This window comes from Labeo rohita, chromosome 17, assembly GCF_022985175.1.
Source record: "Labeo rohita strain BAU-BD-2019 chromosome 17, IGBB_LRoh.1.0, whole genome shotgun sequence".
NCBI lineage: Eukaryota > Metazoa > Chordata > Actinopteri > Cypriniformes > Cyprinidae > Labeo > Labeo rohita.
In genome coordinates, this window is record NC_066885.1 from 20,457,511 (window position 1) to 20,477,586 (window position 20,076).

Genomic DNA, 20,076 nt, shown 5'->3' on the forward strand with positions numbered 1-20,076 from the left:
ATGGAATCCCTAAATAACAGATTGAAGGAAAAAGATATTTCAGTGCTTTCTCTCGCACTTATATCGTTGGGTAATTATACTGTATATAAATTGTGTGCATAAGAAAGCCACTATTAATATGCGGTGCATTGAAATCGCTTTTAAATGAGCGTCACTTTTTACTTTCACTTTCGAGATTAGCGTTCACACGACTCTGTGTAGCCTATAGCATGGAGCGGCAGTACTTACCACACATTTTACAGGATTAGATGTTTGTCAGTGGTGCTCAGGATCTGCAAATCATTCGCCATCGTCCTATCAGTCATCTGTCCTTACTCTGTTTATGTGGTAAGTGAAATTTTACGTACTGTCTGTGATATAACAGTCTACCGCTAACAAGCGGCTAACCGTGTTCTTTTAGTAGTTCCGTAAAACACGTTATTCCTTTTCTATGCCTTTCCAAATTCAATCAGTCATTTTGATGGCACTGAATGTAAACAATGCCTCTGAAACTAACCAAACTTGCATATTTTGCTGATTATGGCTGCTGAAAATGGTCAATTATTGTCATGTTTTGGGCTATACTAATCTGTCGGACTGGGAAAAACATTTTACTATAGACTGCCAAAAACAAATTAAGGAGAAGAGTAAAAAAAAAAACAGCCATTTATGGTTGGCCAAACTGAACCAGGATTTCCAGAGCAAGAATCTTGACAACAGTCCTGTTTGTTCTTATCATTTCCTGTTAGGTAGGTGAAATATTAGCCTAATATTATAATTAATACTACTTGTACGTATCTTTCCCACCAATTGACTTTAGTTTGTCAAAATGTTGTATATTTTCCTGCTTACTAAGTCCTTCTCTATTTGATTTAGCATCTTCCACACGTTTCCGTGGTTTAGACAGCATAAATTAGCAGAACAACGTATTCAGCAGAACATAAACCATGAAATCATGCTGTTGTTTGCATCCGAGTATCGCCAATATGGCAGCGCATCATTATTGTTTGTTTCACAGAAGAAAGTCCTAATCTGAGAAGGGACATGAGGTTATTTTCCAGAATCCTTGAGGAAATAACTAAGATGATGGTAATGTATGGCTGAATGAAAACTCTCATTTTAAGGTTTATCCAAAATAGATAAACTAATGCATAAAACAAGATATTCTGAATATGTCAACAGTTTTTGTCAATACAATGTCAAAGAGAGGCAAAACAATCTACAACCCTACTGACATTTGCTGAGACATACTGAGATATCTTTTATTTTAAATAACCTTTTGCATTTATCAAAATATGTTATATTTTTAAAGAATCTATCTATATATAATTGACTTCAAATGACTGTTTTCATTCAGTCTGTTTTTATTTTCATTTTAACTGTTCTTATTTCATTCAAAATGTGATCATCATGATTTTGGTTGTTTCCTGAAGGATTATTGAGGCAAAATTACCTCATGTATTTACGATACTAAGTTTTGGCTGAACTATCCCTTTATGTGTCTATTCTCTTCTCACAAAACTATAAACAGATGTGTCTGAGATTGGCAACTCTTTAAATGAATGTATAATACCTAAAATCTGCCGGGGAAATTAATTTGCTGACCCAGTATCGCTACAATAGCGTGGTCGGCTGATCAGTAACTCGTGAAGCATTTAAGAACAAATGACTTCATACCAGATCCAGTGCTTTGGCTGAGCACTGTACTGCCGGATGACCTCACCGCAGCGCTCTCCAGCACACCCTCATTCAATTACCCACAGTCCTACGCTGGCCTGACAAGGCAGCATACAGGCCAGCCATCACAGCAGCTCTCAATCTCACTCAACCGACCAGACAGTGAATGCAGAAAAGCTGAGAGATTGTCCTTTTTCATTTAAGAACTTGTAAAACAAGATGTTTACATGTGTAATTGGTGAATGAGGCCTATAGTAGAGGGCTCTTAGATGCTGAATGGAAGACCTCTTAAAGTTTACATGCCTGCCAAGATGATGAAAGAGAAGATCGCATGATGCTCTAAGGAGTCTCCACAACCCCACAATCATATCATAAAGTCAGTAACCTATGATGATCTCATTAGCCACCCAAGTGCTCACATGGTAGATATGCAGCTATGCCACATGACCCCAGACACAAATATCACTCTAATATTGGATTTTTTAAAATGAACTTTAAAGGAGAATATGGAGTAAACACTCTAGGGATACACCAGTATTAAAATTCTGGTCAATACTGATAAGCTGAGTTATTTTCATGTTATGGCTGATAACTGATAAATGGTCAAAATTAAAAAATTTTAAATATTAAATACTATTTTGTGAAAATAAACAAAAACAAAATACTAAAAAGTGAAACCAGTCATTTTAAATGCTTTAAATGCATTTTAAAGTGAATTCAGGCATCATAACATTAAAATGTACATAAACATAGACATTCATGTTAAGATTTGCTAAACATTACATTATTATTATAAAATGAATCTTGAACAGCAACAAATATAATAATAATAATTAAAATAATAATATTATTTATTTTTTATTAAATGCAAAATTACATAAAAATATTATTCATTATATTATGTTTTTGAATTATTAGTAATTTTAATATATAAGCGTATATAAGCATGCACTTTAAGTATCCAATTGAAACACTGACATTCATTTTAAGATTTTCTAAATATCATATTATTATTATAAAATTAATATTGAACAACAACAATAATAATAATAATTAATAATAATCATCATCATCATTATTAATAATAATAATGAAAATATTATTTATATTGCAAATATTACATTAAATTATTATTCATTATAAAATGTTTTTAAATTATAAGTGATTTTAAAAATGCATATTAAGTATCCAATTGAAACATGGACACTCATTTTATGATTTTTAAAATATTACATTATTATTTTAAAATTAATTTAAATAATAATATTATTACATTCAATTATTATTCATTATAAAATGTTTTTAAATTATTAGTGATTTTAAAAATGCACATTAACTATCCAAGTGAAACATGGGCATTCATTTTATGATTTTCTAAATATTACATTATTATTTTAAAATTAACATTGAACAATAATAATAATTATTATTATTAAATGCAAATATTACATTAAATTAAAATATTATTCATTTAAAAATGTTTTTAAGTTATTAGTGATTTTAAAGATATAAGCATGCATAAAATAAATATCAAATTCAGTTTCAGCAGAAATCTGTACTGCATCCATTGATAAATAATAAAATCTCTAATTGATACCATTATAATATGATATGAATATATTGTGCATGTCTAGAACAAACAGAATTATAAGAGATAATGTTGATTTACAGTAAAAGAAGGGTAGACTTTTGCAAATAAGAAATTTGAGTACACTATAAAAATAGTTTGTTAAGTCATAAATCAAAGATTATTAGAGTATATTTTATAAGAAAATACTATTTCAGTCTTTCTACTATTAAATTTTATATTAAAGTTATTGTGTTACTCGCCATTTCTTTGTGAAATTTACTAGCGATTTCTGAGTGAAAACTGTTTTTACACCTTTTTATTCAGTGTAGATTGAAACAAACCCTCACCAATATAACACGTAATGAATAATAAAACACATAATGTATAAACTCATGCAACAGCACAACATCCCAGTGTACATAAGAGCAGAGAGAACTTCAGACGGCTTTCTTTGGCGCTGTGATGTCATATGAGGTTTCTTAATGCGAGAGATTAATGGTGTTTGACAGAACAGCGACACGCACTTCTATTCATCCTGGAACAAGGAAATCCCTCACTAACCACCCCAACCTCTTCTCTTCTTTTCCTCTTTTATCATCAGCCCTCACCCAAAAGCCTTGAAGCGCCAGCCAGCATACATACACATGACTACAGATCGCAATCAGGATGGCAGAACAACAAAAACAGCCTCAAACAACCCAACAAATCAAAAACGACATCCTCATTCTTTAGCTTGTTGGAAAGGTCCTGAGTTTCATTTTCCGCGGAGAACGGTCTGATGTAATAAGGGGTAAGAGATTTTTCTCTGCATTGTTTCGTTCAAAACGAACACGTCAGTCTGGAAACAACACCAGACAACATCATTCAATCTCAGGAATGACAAATATGCTTCACCTAAACGCTTTAAGAACCTGAAAAACATGACATCGGAGGGATTTCCTTCTAGAAACACTTGCTTAAGGAGTATATCCTGTAAGAACTACTATCAAAATGACCCATCACAAACAAGAGGAATGAAAAACTTTGCCAAAGTTGATGGACTGAAGAAGGTCACAAAGGTTAAGTGCAGGACCTGAGGTACCACCGTCCAGCTGAGGCAACATGTTTACCTGAACGTGAGGAGATGTAGACGGACAAGTTCTCAGACTAAAAGATAGAAAACAAGTGATGAGTTTACCGTTGCAGAACTGCAGCAGTGAGGAGGTGTCATAGAGACTGCTGTAGCTGGAGAAGCCGTCCTCCATTCTCTTCCTCCCTTCTTCCCTTTCTCCGATAACTCCCTGTTACTTTCGCTGGCTGGCCACTGCAGCTCTCTGTCCATTCAACATCCAGTCTTCTTCTAGGGTCAGCCTGCCAGTGTCAGTCACCATGACAACCCATTCACCCAACGCTCGAGTCACGCTAACTCAGACGCTCTCCTTGAATAGGACTCCAAAAAAGAAAGTGAAAATACTTCTGAAGTTATAAAATGCGAGTCTTCTTGTGCACTTTTTTTCTTCCCCGGTTCTTTGCCTGTGTGAGATCTCCAGAAGAAAAATAAGCCAGAACAGGGCTTGAGCTCTCAGAGGAGTGTGTGCGAGTGTTGGGAGTGTGTGAGTGTTTGTGTAATGTCGAGGACTCTCCGCTGAGTCCCGGTATGACAGTGGGGAACTGACCAATCAGAACGCAGGGGGTGGAGCCTCTCTCAAAACATAACCCCTCCCCCTCCAGCTGACTGAGACTCCACTCTGATGCTGTTGGAAAGAGTGCTGGAGAAATTAAGCAAGAAAAGATGACTTTGCTGCATTAGGGTTGTCCTAAAATAGAAACAAGGTGTTGTGAATCGATATTTAGAGTTGGCTACTATTGATTAGGAGTAATTGTGTATGTTTTTTACTCAGAAATGTAGTTGTACTTAAATCACCCAGTGTAGTAAAGAGGATTATGACTGTGTTGTTTGTGGGTGAGGCTGAATCTAAGCTTCCATGTTTCATGGAAGCAGGAAAGACTCTGTACTATGAAATACAATCATATCTACACTACTACTGAAAAGTTTGAGGTCAGTAAGATTTTTAAAATGTTTTTGAAATAAGCCTCTTATACTTATGCATTTATTTGATCAAAATACAGTAAAAATAGTAGTGTTATAAAATATAATTACCATTTAAAATTACTGTTATTTATATGAATATTAAATTGTATTGTAGTGTATGTGTACTCAAAATTCACTTTTAGCATTTATAACAACTGTGTTGTTAGCTGAATGATCCACAGCTGTGTTTTTTTTTTTTGGTGATAGTTGTTCATGAGTCCCTTGTTTGTTCTGAACAGTTAAACTGTTTGCTGTTCTTCAGAAAAACCCTTCAGGTCCCACAAATTCTTTGGTTTTTCAGCATTTTTTGTATTTGAACTCTTTCCATCAATGACTGTATGATTTTGAGATCCATCTTTTCACAATGAGGACAATTGAGGTATTCATATGCAACTATTACAGAAGGTTCAAACACTCACTGATGCTTCAGAAGGAAAAACGATGCATTAAGAACCAGGGGGTGAAAACTTTTTAACAAAATAAAGACGTCTACATTTTTCTTATTTTGCCTAAATATATTTTTTTTCATTTAGTACTGCTCTTCAGAGGCTACAGAAGATACTTACATGTTTCTCAGAAGACAAAATAAGATAAATTTACCCTGATCTTCAAATTCCAAAAGTTTTCACCCCCTGGCTCTTGATGCATTGTGTTTCCTTCTGAAGCATCAGTGAGCATTTGAACCTTCTTTAATAGTTGCATGTGAGTCTCTCAGTGTGAAAAGATGGATCTCAAAATCATACAGTCATTGGTGGAAAGGGTTCAAATACACAAAAATGCTGAAAAACCAAAGAATTTGAGACCTGAAGGATTTTTCCAAAAAACAGCGGGCAGTTTAACTGTTCAGGACAAACAAGGGACTCATGAACAACTATCACTAAACAACAACAACAACAAAAAAAAGCTGTGGATCATTCAGGTAACAACACAGTATTAAGAATTAAGTGTATGTACACTTTTGAACGGGGTAATTTTTATGAATTCAACTATAATTTTCACTTGAGGACTGTGTGTAAACATCTTTTATGTGAAATATATTATTCAGATCAGTACTAAATAAACAATAACATGCATTTTGTACGATGCCTCTTATTTTGGTAAAATAATTAACATTTTGCACATTATACAAGGTGTATGTAAACTTTTGACTTCAACTGTACATTATGTAAAGTGAATTTTGAGTATATTAGCATATAGATGACCCCAAAGGTAGACATGTACCACATAAAAGGCACAAAAACATTAATATTTTAAACCACACAAGCTACTAACAAAATGTATCTAAATACTACATGAAGCTATATAGAAGTATATAAAAAAAAATGATGTATTATTTTTTATTTGCAATCAGAGCTATATTTACTGGTACAAAAACCCACTAAAAATGACTGCCTTTAAGGGATAGTTCACCCAAAAATGAAAATTACCCCATGATTTACTCACCCTCAAGCCATCCTATGTATGTTACTTTCTTATTTCAGATGAATACAATCAGAGTTATATTAAAAATGTCCTGGCTCTTTCAAGCCTTATAATGGCAGTTAATGGGTGTTGAGATTTTGAAGTCCAATAAAGTGCATCCATCCATCATGAAAAGTACTCCACACGGCTCCAGGGGATTAATAAAGGCCTTCTGAAGTGAATTGGTGCGTTTGTGTAAGAAAAACTGCTAACTGTCGACACATGTTCATGAAAGAGTGGTGTTCCAGCGGATGATGGATGATGGATGCATGCACTTTATTGGACTTCAAAATCTCAACACCCATTCACTGCCATTATAAAGCTTGGAAGAGCCAGGACATTTTTTTTATATAACTCTGATTGTATTTATCTGAAAGAAGAAAGTCACATACACCTAGGATGGCTTGAGGGTGAGTCATTTAACTATCCCTTTAAACAGGTACATGAACACTAAAAGAACCAATAAAGTTCAAAAAGAACACACACAATTTATATAACACAGTGAGAACAAAGTGATTAATGGCAATATTTAAATAAAATATTTCACTACATCAAAATGCAGCACAGGAATCTTTTTTCTAATCAGTTCATTTAAATGATTGACCTAATTAAACAAATTCATAAATCCAATTTCCAAATGCTTCATATGAAATGAGTTCAGTGGATTTTTTGGATTATTTTCCCAGTTCACTCAACTGCAAATGCAACGCAACAAAAATAGTGACATACTCTAGAGATTTGTCACGCTACACCACAAGTAATCGGAAAAAGACAGCTACACTGTTTCAAAAACCTGCTGTCACGCTATACTTCAAACTTTTTGTAAGTTACCCCAACATTGCAGACAGTAAAGAAATAAAGCAGTGCATCCCACATGAAGAGGAAGGCTTTTGGGGACTTTTCTACATATGAGACACAATACATGACCTCACTTTCCACCCTTTATTCCATAATCCAAACAGGCTTTTAGAGTAAAAATCAGAGCTAAACACTGACTATTCAACCCTTATCAGCCTCCAGACAGACAAAGCAGTCTGGACGACCATCAAAGAGAAACCAAGGTTGGCAGAAAGAGAATGAGAGTGCATCTCAGTTTTGACTGTGGGTCGTCACAGGGGAAAACCTCTTTAAATTATTCAGGAGGCAGGCGCATACGGTAGAATATGCATAAGAATGACGGCGTGGCCTATATTTACACATCTTCAAACAGACAAAACACAGTCAAATGAAAAAATAGGACAGAAAGGCTGCAAGAGCCTCTTTAAAGATTATTCTCCTGACCCCATCCCCCACCGTCAAATGGTGGCAAGTGGAAGAGAGCTGTGTGTTAAATTGGATTTCTGGGGTTTCTGTGTCCAATTTGGCCATGGCTTTGCCTCAGAAGCCTAAAAAACATTAAACGATCCAGGAGGTGGATGATGAGACATTTTCATGTCCCACTGGTGTCTCTCTCTTGTCCCGAGGCCAGCAGTGCTACTTGAATCTGGCATCAGAGAGCCTATAGTGTTTATTCTTAGGCCCCTTAACAGTGCTGACACTGACACTTCTGTCTGTCCTGCTAAAGATCAAATCAAGGATTAGCCCCAGAAGGCAACCATCCATTTTTTCCCCTGCATTTTTTACATGATGTCTCTTCCTCTGAAATCAGTATTAAAGAGACCTTTGATCATGTGAACTAATTGTTTTCATATTCAGTTTGCAATTTTAATGCCGTTTGCACAGTTTTTATTTTTTAACGTAATAAATACAGGCACTGTTTAGCACATTCATGAAGGATTTCTGATTACATTTTTTGTTAGAAACAAGCCAATGCATAAAAATATAAAGTGCAATCATGATGGTAAACCTACAATAATGGTTTACATTTATTAGCTGCCTTGTTGGAGAACTTTCAAGCTTTTGTTATTCATCTTAAGTCATTTCCAACTCAATGATTTTATTTTTTTTAGTTTAGTTTAGTTTAGTTTAGTTCTGTTTAGTTTATGTTGCCTAAAACAAGCTTCATATAGAAAACAGGTTTTTATTTTTATTATATAACAGAACAGCATAAATAAAATAAAATAAAATAAATTTGTCATTCCCCTTAAGTCATTTCCAATTCAGTGGTTATATTTTATTTTATTCTATTCTATGTTATGTTGCCTAAAATGTGCTTCATATAGAAAACATGTTTTCATTCAAAAAACAAAATAAAATACAATAAAATAAAATAAAATAAAATAAAATAAAATTGTCATTCACCTTAAGTCATTTCCAACTAAGTGGTTTTATTTTATTTTATTATTTCATTTTGCCAAAAAAATAGTGCTTTATTTTATTTTACCAAAAAATAATGCTTCATATAGTAAACATGTTTACAATACAACATAAAATAAAATATAAAATAAAATAAAATAAAATAAATTTGTCATGCACCTTAACTCACAGTGATTTTGTTTTATTTTATTTATTTATTTTGCCTAAATATATTTATTTTGCCTAAAAACTGCTTTATATAGTAAACATGTTAAGTATAAAACAGCATAAAATAAAATACAAAATCAAATAATAAAATTAATTTTATTTCATTATGCCGCAAAATTTGCTTCATATAGTAAACATGTTTTATTCAAGTACAAAACAGCATAAAATAAAGTAAAATAAAATAAATGTGTCATTCACCTTAAGTCATTTTCATCTCAGTTATTTTATTTTGCCTAAAAATGGCTTTGTATAGTCAATTTTTATTTAAGTACAAAACAGCATTAAAAATAAACTTAATTTATTTTATACTGGCTAAACATTTTCTTCATATAGTAAACGTGTTTTTATTGAAGTACAAAACAGAATAAAATAATGAAATGAAATGAATTTGTTATTTACCTTCAGTCATTTCCAACTCACAGTGACTGTTTTATTTTGTTTTGCCTAAAAAATTGCTTCATATAGTAAACAAGTTTTTATTTAATTACAAAACAGCATAAAATAAAATAATAAAATAAAATAATAAGATCAATTTATTCCTAAAAGTTTGCTTCAAATAGTAAACATGTTTTTACTCATGTATAAAATAATAAAATTGTCATGTCTTAAGTAATTCCAACTCAGTGATTTAATTTGATTTTGCCTAAAAAATTGCTTCATATAATAAACATGTTTTTATTCAAGTGCAAAACAGCATAAAATAAAATAAAATAAAATAAAATAAAATAAAATAAAATAAAATAAAATAAAATAAAATAAAATAAAATAAAATAAAATAAAACTGCCTATAATAGTGATTTATATTCTGAGCTGTCGCAGCTGCTACTGATATGGTGATCACATGAAACATCAAATCATCAGATGCATCCATGCATGAAAAAAATGATGAAAAAAAAAATGTAAAAATGAAAGATACAATGAAAAAATTGTATGTTGCACTAATGTACTTAACATTTAAAAGTAATAAAGAAAACATTAGCAATACAGGGAAAAAATGTGAAACTAAATCTATTCATACTGAGACTCTATGATTCTCAAATTTTGAGAATCTAAAAATTCCCTTCCATAATATGACTTTTATCGGTGCCATTATATCATTATAGTATATAACAGCACAAGCACTTTTTGATGATTTTTGGCGTTAACTGCCTGCGTGTTAATCGAGGCCCAGGGCAAACAGAGGCAAATATAGTCCAGTGGTGGTGCTGTGAGATTAGAGAGTGCACAGACCCCTGGAGAGAGACACCAGCTGGGGGAAGGGAGAAAGGCTGGCAGAAGCACTTCATCATCTCCGTGTAAGTCTAGGGATCCCTCGGGTGGCAGCCGTACAGTGCTACACCCTCCCATTGTTCTCCAATTATGCTGCCTGCACCTTTCTCACACAAACACATATGCACACACTTACACAAACACAAAATGACACACAAACATACACAATAAAGGAGCATGTTGGAGATCAATTATAGTCGGCACCTAACAGAATTCCACTGGTCTTTCGTAAGAGAAATTATACAGGATAATCCAAAGACTACATTAACATTCCTGCATGTCTACATAAGCTTATATTCACAGCACTTTATAACTAAGGAAGCATTGCATCTAAACTAGTGAGTCAAAACACAAACTTTTTTAATGTTTTTTTGCTGAAATCCTGAAAATAACTTGCTATGTAATCTACAAATACAAAACTATGGCCTTGCAGATCTACATATGCATCTTTTTTGGCATTTAGTTCAAGCTAGCTATTGTTAAATAATATTATAATAATGATACACAACAATCTGCCTACTGTAGATGAAAAATGGCATTAATGTTTGCAATCAGCTGACATTTTTTCCTCCTCTAGAACTACAGCTGCACTAATGGCATGTCATAAGCAATGTCAGGAGGTTGTGTTGATAATCTCAGGGTAATAGACCATGCCAGTGCCTGAAGTTTAGACTAAAATAGCATCTGCACCTATCTCTGCTCCAGTGCCTATTAGTGAATTAAGATTCACATGAAGCGCAGACTCAAGCAGCTCGTTAAAAGATTTTACATGTGCAAGCTTCTTATTATTATATTACAATTTATTATCATACATACTGTGAATGAATAATGAGTCTTTATGAAGGGATGACATAATCCCTAGTGACAATGAAAGCACAGGACAATTGAAAAAAAAAATCAAAATCTCTAAAATTTCTAAATCTCTACAAAATTTCTAAATTCTATTCTTACTGTTTGAAACAAAACCCTGAGCTGTGCTACTTTTGGATGGTGGATATAATCTCATGTTAGGCTAGCCATGTTTATTATGACTGTCACCACCCAGCAACAGCACCGGCCCCACAGCCATCAGTCTGAACATTTAACACCAAAAATAGACATACTTCTGTTATTAAATGTTATATAACATGCAGTAAAATTAGATAATGATTTATAATAACTTGTGTTAACCAACTTTTTTACACTATAATGTGTAACAGATCATTAGTTAGCTTGACTGGCACCAAAATACCCCTCAGTTTAAAAAAAAAAAGGGTCTAGCCATATTTAAAGAAGAGATATTGAGATTTTAAGTATTATTATTATATTGAAAATTCAGCTTTGCAGTCACAGGAATAAACTGTATTTTAAAATGTATAAGTGACTTTTAATTTGTACTGTTATTTCACAATATTAGTGTTTTTACTGTATTTGGTATCATTTAAGTGCAACCTTGGTGAATATACAGTATTTACACTGTGGTTCAAAAGTTTGTACCCAGTAAGATTTGTAATGTTTTTAAAGAAGTCTTTTCTGCTCAACAAGGCTGCATTTATTTGATTAAAAATACAGAAAAAACAGTAATGTTGTGAAATATTATTGCTATTTAAAATAGTGGTTTTCTATTTTGAAATACTTTCAAATAGAAATTATTCCTGTGATGCAAAGCTGAATTTTCAGCATTATTACTCCAGTCTTCAGTGTCACATGATCATTCTGATATGCTGATTTATTATCAGTGTGGAAATCAGTTGTGCTGCTTAATGTTTGTTTTTTTTTGTTTGTTTTTTTTTTTTGTGTGATTTTTTTTTCAGGATTCTTTGATGAATAAAACATTAAAAAGAACATCATTTATTTAAAATAGAAATCTTTTGTAACAATATACACTACTATTCAAAGTTCAGGATCTGTAATTTTTTTCTTTTTAATATTTCCAGTTAGTGTTAAATTGATAAAAGTGATAGTAAAGACTAGTAAAGAAGATTTCTATTTTGAATGAATCAAAGAATTCAGAAAAAAGAATCACAGGTTCCAAAAAAATATTAAGCTGCACAACGGTTTCCAAAATTGATAATAATTCAGCATATTAGAATGATTTCTGAAGGATCATGTGACACTGAAGAATGGAGTAATGGCTGATGAAAATTCAGCTTTGCATCACAGAAATAAATTATATTTGAGAGTATATTAAAATAGAAAACCATTATTTTGAATTGAATTAATATTTCACAATATTACTGTTTTTTATGTATTTTTTTTTTAAAAAGTCTTGAATGCTCCTGACACATACTATACGTCCATCAAATACTTTTACTTCAAACTTGCTAAATTCCAGCCTCAGCCCAATCAGAAGTACCAGTACTTACATAGAAACCTATACAAAGTAGCCAGAAAGAAATGCTCATTTTAAAGAAATACGTCAGATGGATTTAGTGGCTTTTGCATCTGAACTCTTCATATATATATATCACCACTACAGGTATGTAATTCTTGTTTATCCTATCAAATGTATAATTCTCCTGTCATTTCCCTCTCAGATTCATAATTCTGTCTCACATTCATTCTTTCTATCCTACAGTTATCTGCCCCTGAACAGAGATCCTCTGCTTTTGAGATTGAAATAGCACTCATGATCCTCTGGGTTGTGAAAACAGATCCAGAATTAACTGAGAATCCAGACATCAAATTACAGAACTGCAGACAGACAGTGTGTTTGATATGAGTGCAAATCACCACTGCTCTAAATCTAATCAGTTAACATTATGAGTCCAACAATGTTGGTCAAGCCACGGTGACATCATTTAAATGACATCATACACAACTGCAGTTAATTTGTCCAATGAAAGAGTACCGGATTAGTGGAAAGAAAAAGATCAGCAGAATTAGCAAAAAGGAAAGTTTTGTTTTATCAGATAAAATCAGCTTCCCAGCACCATTACAATCAAAGCCTATTTGGCATATATAACTGTCACAAATCCACATACTCGCAACAAACAAACACAAGGCCAGGCGATCGACATTCAATGGCGTGATCTGAATTTCTACAAGCTTTCCATACACTTCCGGGCCGTGTAGGTCCGTGACACAGCTGGTGTGGGTGGGGACCTGGGCAACCAGCCATGCCGTCTCCCCTGAGGCATTATTCTCCAGAAACCCCGGACCACCACCTGGTCCGACCCCTGCTTCCGTGGCCCCTGCAGAGTGGATCTTAACCAGGGAAGACGGACCAACGTGCAGGCGAATGGAAAGAGGGAGCATGGACACAGGAACGTGAGTGCATCTGACTAACACCCCCTACTGTTCCCATTCAGATGATGATGTCATTAAATCTTACATCAGTGCTCATAAACTCACTCAAGCATCCAGCCAGCATGGTTAAAATGCACCAAATGATCTGCAACCCCCGAATATGAAATATCTCATGCTGAATGGCCGAACAGAATCAAATATTCCAGCCACGAAGTAAACATCTATAAATTAACTACATATATACAGATAATGTGGATGTTGTTCTTATTATTGTATGACACATGAGATTCAAATGTTTTTGTTTTTTTTTATCTGTGATGATTATATAAGAGTATGTTCTCCTGCTTGCACAGCTCTGTATCCTGTGAAGCAGGGAAAACATTAATCATATCTGACTTCTGCTGCTGGATACATGGAAACCCCCATCCCCCAGTTACTATATAAGGAAAAACATACATAATGCTCTACATACACCTACACAACAACACAGAGCTTATTTATTTCACATATATCCTCAATTATGAGCTCCAGACAAGCTTTGAAAAGTAGTAGACAGTTAGTTTCAGGTCATTATTAATAACTTCTGCACTATAAAAAGGTAAAACTGTTCAGTTGTTACCTTTAGGATCTATTTTCTACCTGTCTGACCTTTAAAAATGACCTTCAAATGGTTTTACTATTATTTCACCTTTTTTTTTAGATGTTACTACATGAAGTACATTTTAGGTTATTTTCAGGAATTAACTGATATTAAAAGTCTGGCAGATATAATAATCTGCTAATTATATCTATTAGATTTTATTTTAAAGATAAAATAAAATATTTTAATAATTTTTAATAAAATATTTTAATACATTTTAAAAACACTAAAAGCTAAAATCATTTTTAAATGCTACAAGCTAAATTTAGCAATCACAGCATTATAATAAATAAAAAAATGAATATATTTGTTTTGAGTGTTTTAAGATTTAACTTAAAATCAGCATTAGATGATTGCAAAGGTAGGAAATTCTGCTAAATGTGCATGCACTAATAAATATTCAATACATACTGGATTATGTTTTAAATAAAAAATGACCAAATAGCCCATAAACAGTAACAATATACTATGATACACTAACAGTCAAAAGTATTTGAACAGTAAGATTTTTAATGTTTTTTTTAAAAAGTCTCTTTTGCTCACCAAGACTGCATTTTTTTGATCCAAAGTACAGCAAAACAGTAAAATTTTGAAATATTTTTATTATTTAAAATAACTGTTTTCTATTTGAATACATTTTAAAATGTAATTTATTCCTGTGGTTTCAAAGCTGAATTTTTATCATCTTTACTCCAGTCACATGATCCATCAGAAATCATTCTAATATTATGATTTGCTGCTCAAAAACATTTATTATTATTATGTTGAAAACAGCGGAGTAGTTTTTTCAGGTTTCTTTGATGAATAGAAAGTTCAGAAGAACAGCATCTATCTGACATCGAAATTTTTTGTAACATTATAAATGTCTTTATCATCACTTTTGATCAATTTAACGCATCCTTGCTAGATAAAGGTTTTAATTTCTATAAATTCTTGTATAATTTGTGTATAATGTTACAAAAGTTTTTATTTCAGATAAATGCTGATCTTTAGATCTTCTTTGGATCTTTCTATTCATTAAAGAATCCTGAAAAAAATGTACTCAACTGTTTTAAATATTGATAATAATAATAATAAAAAAAAATTGAACAGCAATTCAGGAAGACTGGAATAATGTTGCTAAAAATATGACATTAAAATATATTCAAATAGAAACATTATTCTAAACAGTAAAAATATTTTACAATATTACTGCTTTTACTGCTTTTGCTCTTTGACTTTGCATCAAATAAATGCAGGCTTGGTGAGCAGAAGAGACTTCTTTATATATATAAAAAAAAACATTAAAAACTTTTGACTGGTAGTGTATGTCATGTTATTTTGAAAAGAGGCTTTATTCTGACAATTTTATAGAGTTATGTACCTTAGTTATATAATGTTACAGAATCTCTAAATCTAATAACATGACTAGTTCACTCGTCAAAGCAATTAGTGGGCCATTCAAAATACAGGGCTCATCCATCACATTGCTCTAATGGGATCTTAATGGGATAGACCAAAAGTATGAGTGTTTTTTTTTCCACAGTGTGAACATACCACTTGCATTTACTAGGACTTTACATTAACAATCTGATTGCCAGGATTACTTTGGTCGATCAATATACTATCTTGAATAACTCTGCCCACCAGCTAAGAGGCTGAAATTGCATTACGGATGGAGATGCTCCTCCCCAGACCAGACCAAATGAGTGAAGTCATTATATAAAAATACCCTTGCAATGGAAAATACAGCATGCTTTTCAAACAATACAAAACACAAGGCAGCAAAGACGAACACAGACGATGCCATGACAGAAGTTTGCAATGTAAATTATAACTGCACAAGCTGCACTACTAGGAAACTGTCCATGCCTGAGATGATTGTTTTGTTTTTTCTTATTCCTTGTAACAGCCAGGGATGGGGAGTAAAACAATGGAAAATGCTTATTCACTCATCTGCCAAAATATAAATAAATGAAGCCTGCTGGCTGTTTGTCACACCTTCACAACTGTCAGCACTCATGAAGGACATTATACATCACAAATAGTGTAAATGTCCTCTTAAGGCCTAAGCCTTACTCACCCAATGAGATCAGATGACCACAAACCATAGTCGTGTCCTTCATAGAGGGTACTTACAGTATATGTCATGCATTAGCACGACATGCAGTTAAAATAAAAAGAACTGAATGTCATTCTGCCACAATATACAATTCTCTCTTTTTTTGAATGATCTGACCTTTTAGTAGGTGGGCGTAACTTTGTGTACTATAGCTATTTAAAATGGCTGTACAGTGACACCTTGTGGTTTACTTAGAGCAGGCACGTTCAGGCATTTCCCCCGTTTAGTTAACTTGTTTCCCTGGTGAAAAAAACAGCATATGCTGGTAGGTATGTTTTGATGCTGGTTTAAGCTGGTCCTTGACCAGAAACATGACCAGCAAAAACCAGCAAAGGACCAGCTTAAACCAGCATCAAAACATACCTACCAGCATATGCTGTTTTTTTCACCAGGGTGGTTTACTAAAATGAGCATCAGTGAATATACGGTCTCACAGAGAAATTCTGTCCTTTCGCATACGCCATCAACATTTCCACCTCGTTATATGTTTGACAGCATTATGTGGTGGAAATGACATTATAAACAAAATGAACCGACCACGTTGTCTGTCTTGCTAGACTAATATCATAGCTATCATTTTATTTATCCGAAATAAATACAGTACGTAAAGTTAAAAATATTAATAGAGTGTAACTGAACAAAATTGCTCATTGGCTGGAAATGACACATAATAAAATAAAACAAATATTTACCTTGATTGTTCTTCGTATTTTTGCATATGCCGTGTCATGTTTTATCTCAAGTGTGCTCTTCAGTGACGCTTTTGAGGGAAAAACAAAAAAACAAACAGAAAAATACTTTGAGGTGGGTGTAGAAATTACGCAAAAACTAGGGGCAGTCGTATTTACACTACCAGTCAAAAGTTTTGAACAGTAAGATTTTTAATTTTTTTTTTCACATCTGCTCACCAAGCCTGCATTTATTTGAGCCGAAGTACAGCAAAATAGTAAAATCTTTAATTATTTTTTAACTATTTAAATTAACTGTTTTCTATTTGAATATATTTTAAAATGTAATTTATCCCTGTGATCAAAACTAAATTTTCAGCATCATTACTGGAGTTTCAGTGTCACATGATCAGAAACAATGCTAATTTGCTATTCCATTATTATTAGGGCTGTCGAACGATTAATCGCGATTAATCGTTCGCCAGCACTAATTATTATACATTTTCTTTCAGAGTACATTTTCTTTCAGGATTCTTTGATGAATAGAAAGATCCAAAAATCTGCATTTATCTGAAATAAAAAGCTTTTGTAACATTATACCCTATACCATTCAAAAGGCTGGAGTCAGAATAATGTTGTATATTTTTAATTACAGGAATTAATACTTTTATTTAGCAAGGATGCTTTAAATTGATCAAAAGTGATGACATTTATAATGTTACATTTCGGATAAAAGCTGTTCTTCTAAACTTTCTATTTATCGAAACAAAATCAACTCAGCATTCAGCGTTCAGCAAAATTCAGAAAGTTGAAATAAATACTTACATTTTAAAATATATTCAAATAGAAAGCAGTTATTTTAAACAGTAAAAATATTTTTTTTAATTTTACTGTTTTTGCTGTACTTTGGATCAAATAAATGCAAACTTGGTGAGCAAAAGAGACTTCTTTAAAAAAAAAAACATTAAAAATCTTACTGTTCATAATCTTTTGACTAGTAGTGTATTTTTATTATTATTTTTTAACTTAAATAAATAGTTTTTTAACATTTTTTTTTTCTCTTGTTTAGAGACTTAATTTTAAATGTGCTAATTTTCAAGTTTGAAATACCATATTGGACTACACAGCTTTTAATTATGACTGAGAAATAACAATCACACTGTGTGCGTTTCACAGTCAGATTATTTATTTAATGCAAAGCCTGCAGTTAATATGGGACATTTTAAGATTCAGTCACTGGAAAACAAACAGCCCCCTGTTACACAGAGGCCCAATAATCATACAAAGTGGGTTCATTAAACTCTGAGCTTCATTAAACAAAGAAGTTCTTCACAATTATGAAAGGGATTCCAAAGTGCAGCCTAATTAATTAGTTCTGTGAACAGCTCAAGGTTATCTGTTTATATGCTGTCTCATGACTGGGAATTACCACACAACTTTTCTCATGAGATTCAAAAACAAAACTGAGAAGCACAGACTAGTTTATAGTGAAGTTATTGTTATAATATGACATTAACTCGCTCATCTTAATTTCCCAAGCAATGTAACATACATAGCAAGACACAAATGGCTCAGAAACAGCTTTACAGAAATCAAATCATTGATTGACTTAAATACAAAAATGTTGTAGGCACCCTCACTTCTTTAACCTATGTTTTCAAACTCTGATGTATGTGTATATCAATGCACGCCAGATTCCTAACAACAGATAGAGCTGGCCTTGGCAAAGCATTGAGTTATTACATGTGACTACTGATAACACCCACATAAATTTGGAAGAGAATGCACTGACTTCATTCTAATAAAAAAATCCAAAAATGTTAAACATTCTGTTATGGCTTAATCTTCAGACTTGGAGACATTCATGGCAATATAGAAGGTCACAAACCACTTCATTGCAATTCACTGACAAAATAGCATTAATATGCTTTTTAAATGTGATTTTACTATATAACAGAACAGAATAAAGCCATTTTTTCTTTAGACAACAATGTTAACTGGGCTAGTACAATGCTTGAGCAGGTAAAATGCCTGGTAAACAGTATTGTTCCTCACGCCAGGAGAGAGAAGGTCTATTTATATCTGATTATTCTCACTGTGCAGACAGCCAGCCAATGTTCAGAGTTTCCTAGACTCCAGTCTATGTGAGGGAAATGATCCTTTCAAGCATGTTTTATGTTTATATATATTATAAATGCATTGCCATGAAGACACCCGTGCGGAAAGCGCATATCAACACAGCACTGTTATAAATAACAGCAGCAGGGGTGTTCAGCCGTGATGCATGATCCAGATAAATTATTTGTGGAGGCTATAACACATTGCAACAGATACACCCAGAGCACTGAAACACATTTTGTAAAATGATAGTCTCTCTCTTAAGATGTCCTATGACAGAGATGGTCGGCCTGAGAGCAGCCATATATGGCTAAAACCTTTGCACTCTCATCAAGCAGAATATGAGAACATATTTGCAGGATGAGTTGTCAGCATGGAGCCAGGCCAAAACAGGATAAATCCAAAATTCCTTGACACCGGATACTCACCCATTGGAAGCCCCTCACAGTCTGACATTATGGAGTAAAGTGGAAAACTCTCTCTGAATGGATAGTGTCCAAAACAAAACTCTGACGATGAAACAAACGGCTCTTTGAGATTGCGTACACCATCCGACCTCTCTGCTTCTGCCCTCGCTGGCCAGCTGAGAACCATGGGATGCAAAGAATGCATATCAAGCACTCATGGCCCCGGCCACTTATTGGACGATAAATATGTTTACACCCTCCCTCTTTCCTCTGGAGGCAATCCATTTAATCTGACCGGCCTGCTACACTGAGAGGCTCCATTACCGGATACAAATGCTGTCACTCTAGCTATTTTGAAGCCAGATGAACCCTAAATTTACCAGTGGCTACAAACGACTGACAGCTATTTGAAGTTTAGTTTCTT

General features: G+C 33.2%; 1 protein-coding gene across 9 annotated transcripts in view; it reads right to left on the reverse strand.

Annotated features, from left to right (window-relative positions):
* The window catches only part of eml1 (EMAP like 1), a 70,420-nt gene extending 50,582 nt beyond the window's left edge, over window positions 1-19,838 (reverse strand). For 5 of the 9 annotated variants that reach the window (XM_051132829.1, XM_051132833.1, XM_051132831.1 and 2 more), the window contains exon 1: window positions 4,404-4,847. In XM_051132829.1, the coding sequence (XP_050988786.1) occupies window positions 4,404-4,470 (67 nt within the window). In that variant the 5' untranslated portion in view covers window positions 4,471-4,847. Of the gene's footprint in view, window positions 1-4,403; window positions 4,849-17,151; window positions 17,220-19,673 lie in introns of those variants that run through there. The other 4 variants (XM_051132827.1, XM_051132826.1, XM_051132834.1 and 1 more) reach the window with 3 other exon arrangements.
* Between the last annotated feature and the right edge of the window lie 238 nt (window positions 19,839-20,076).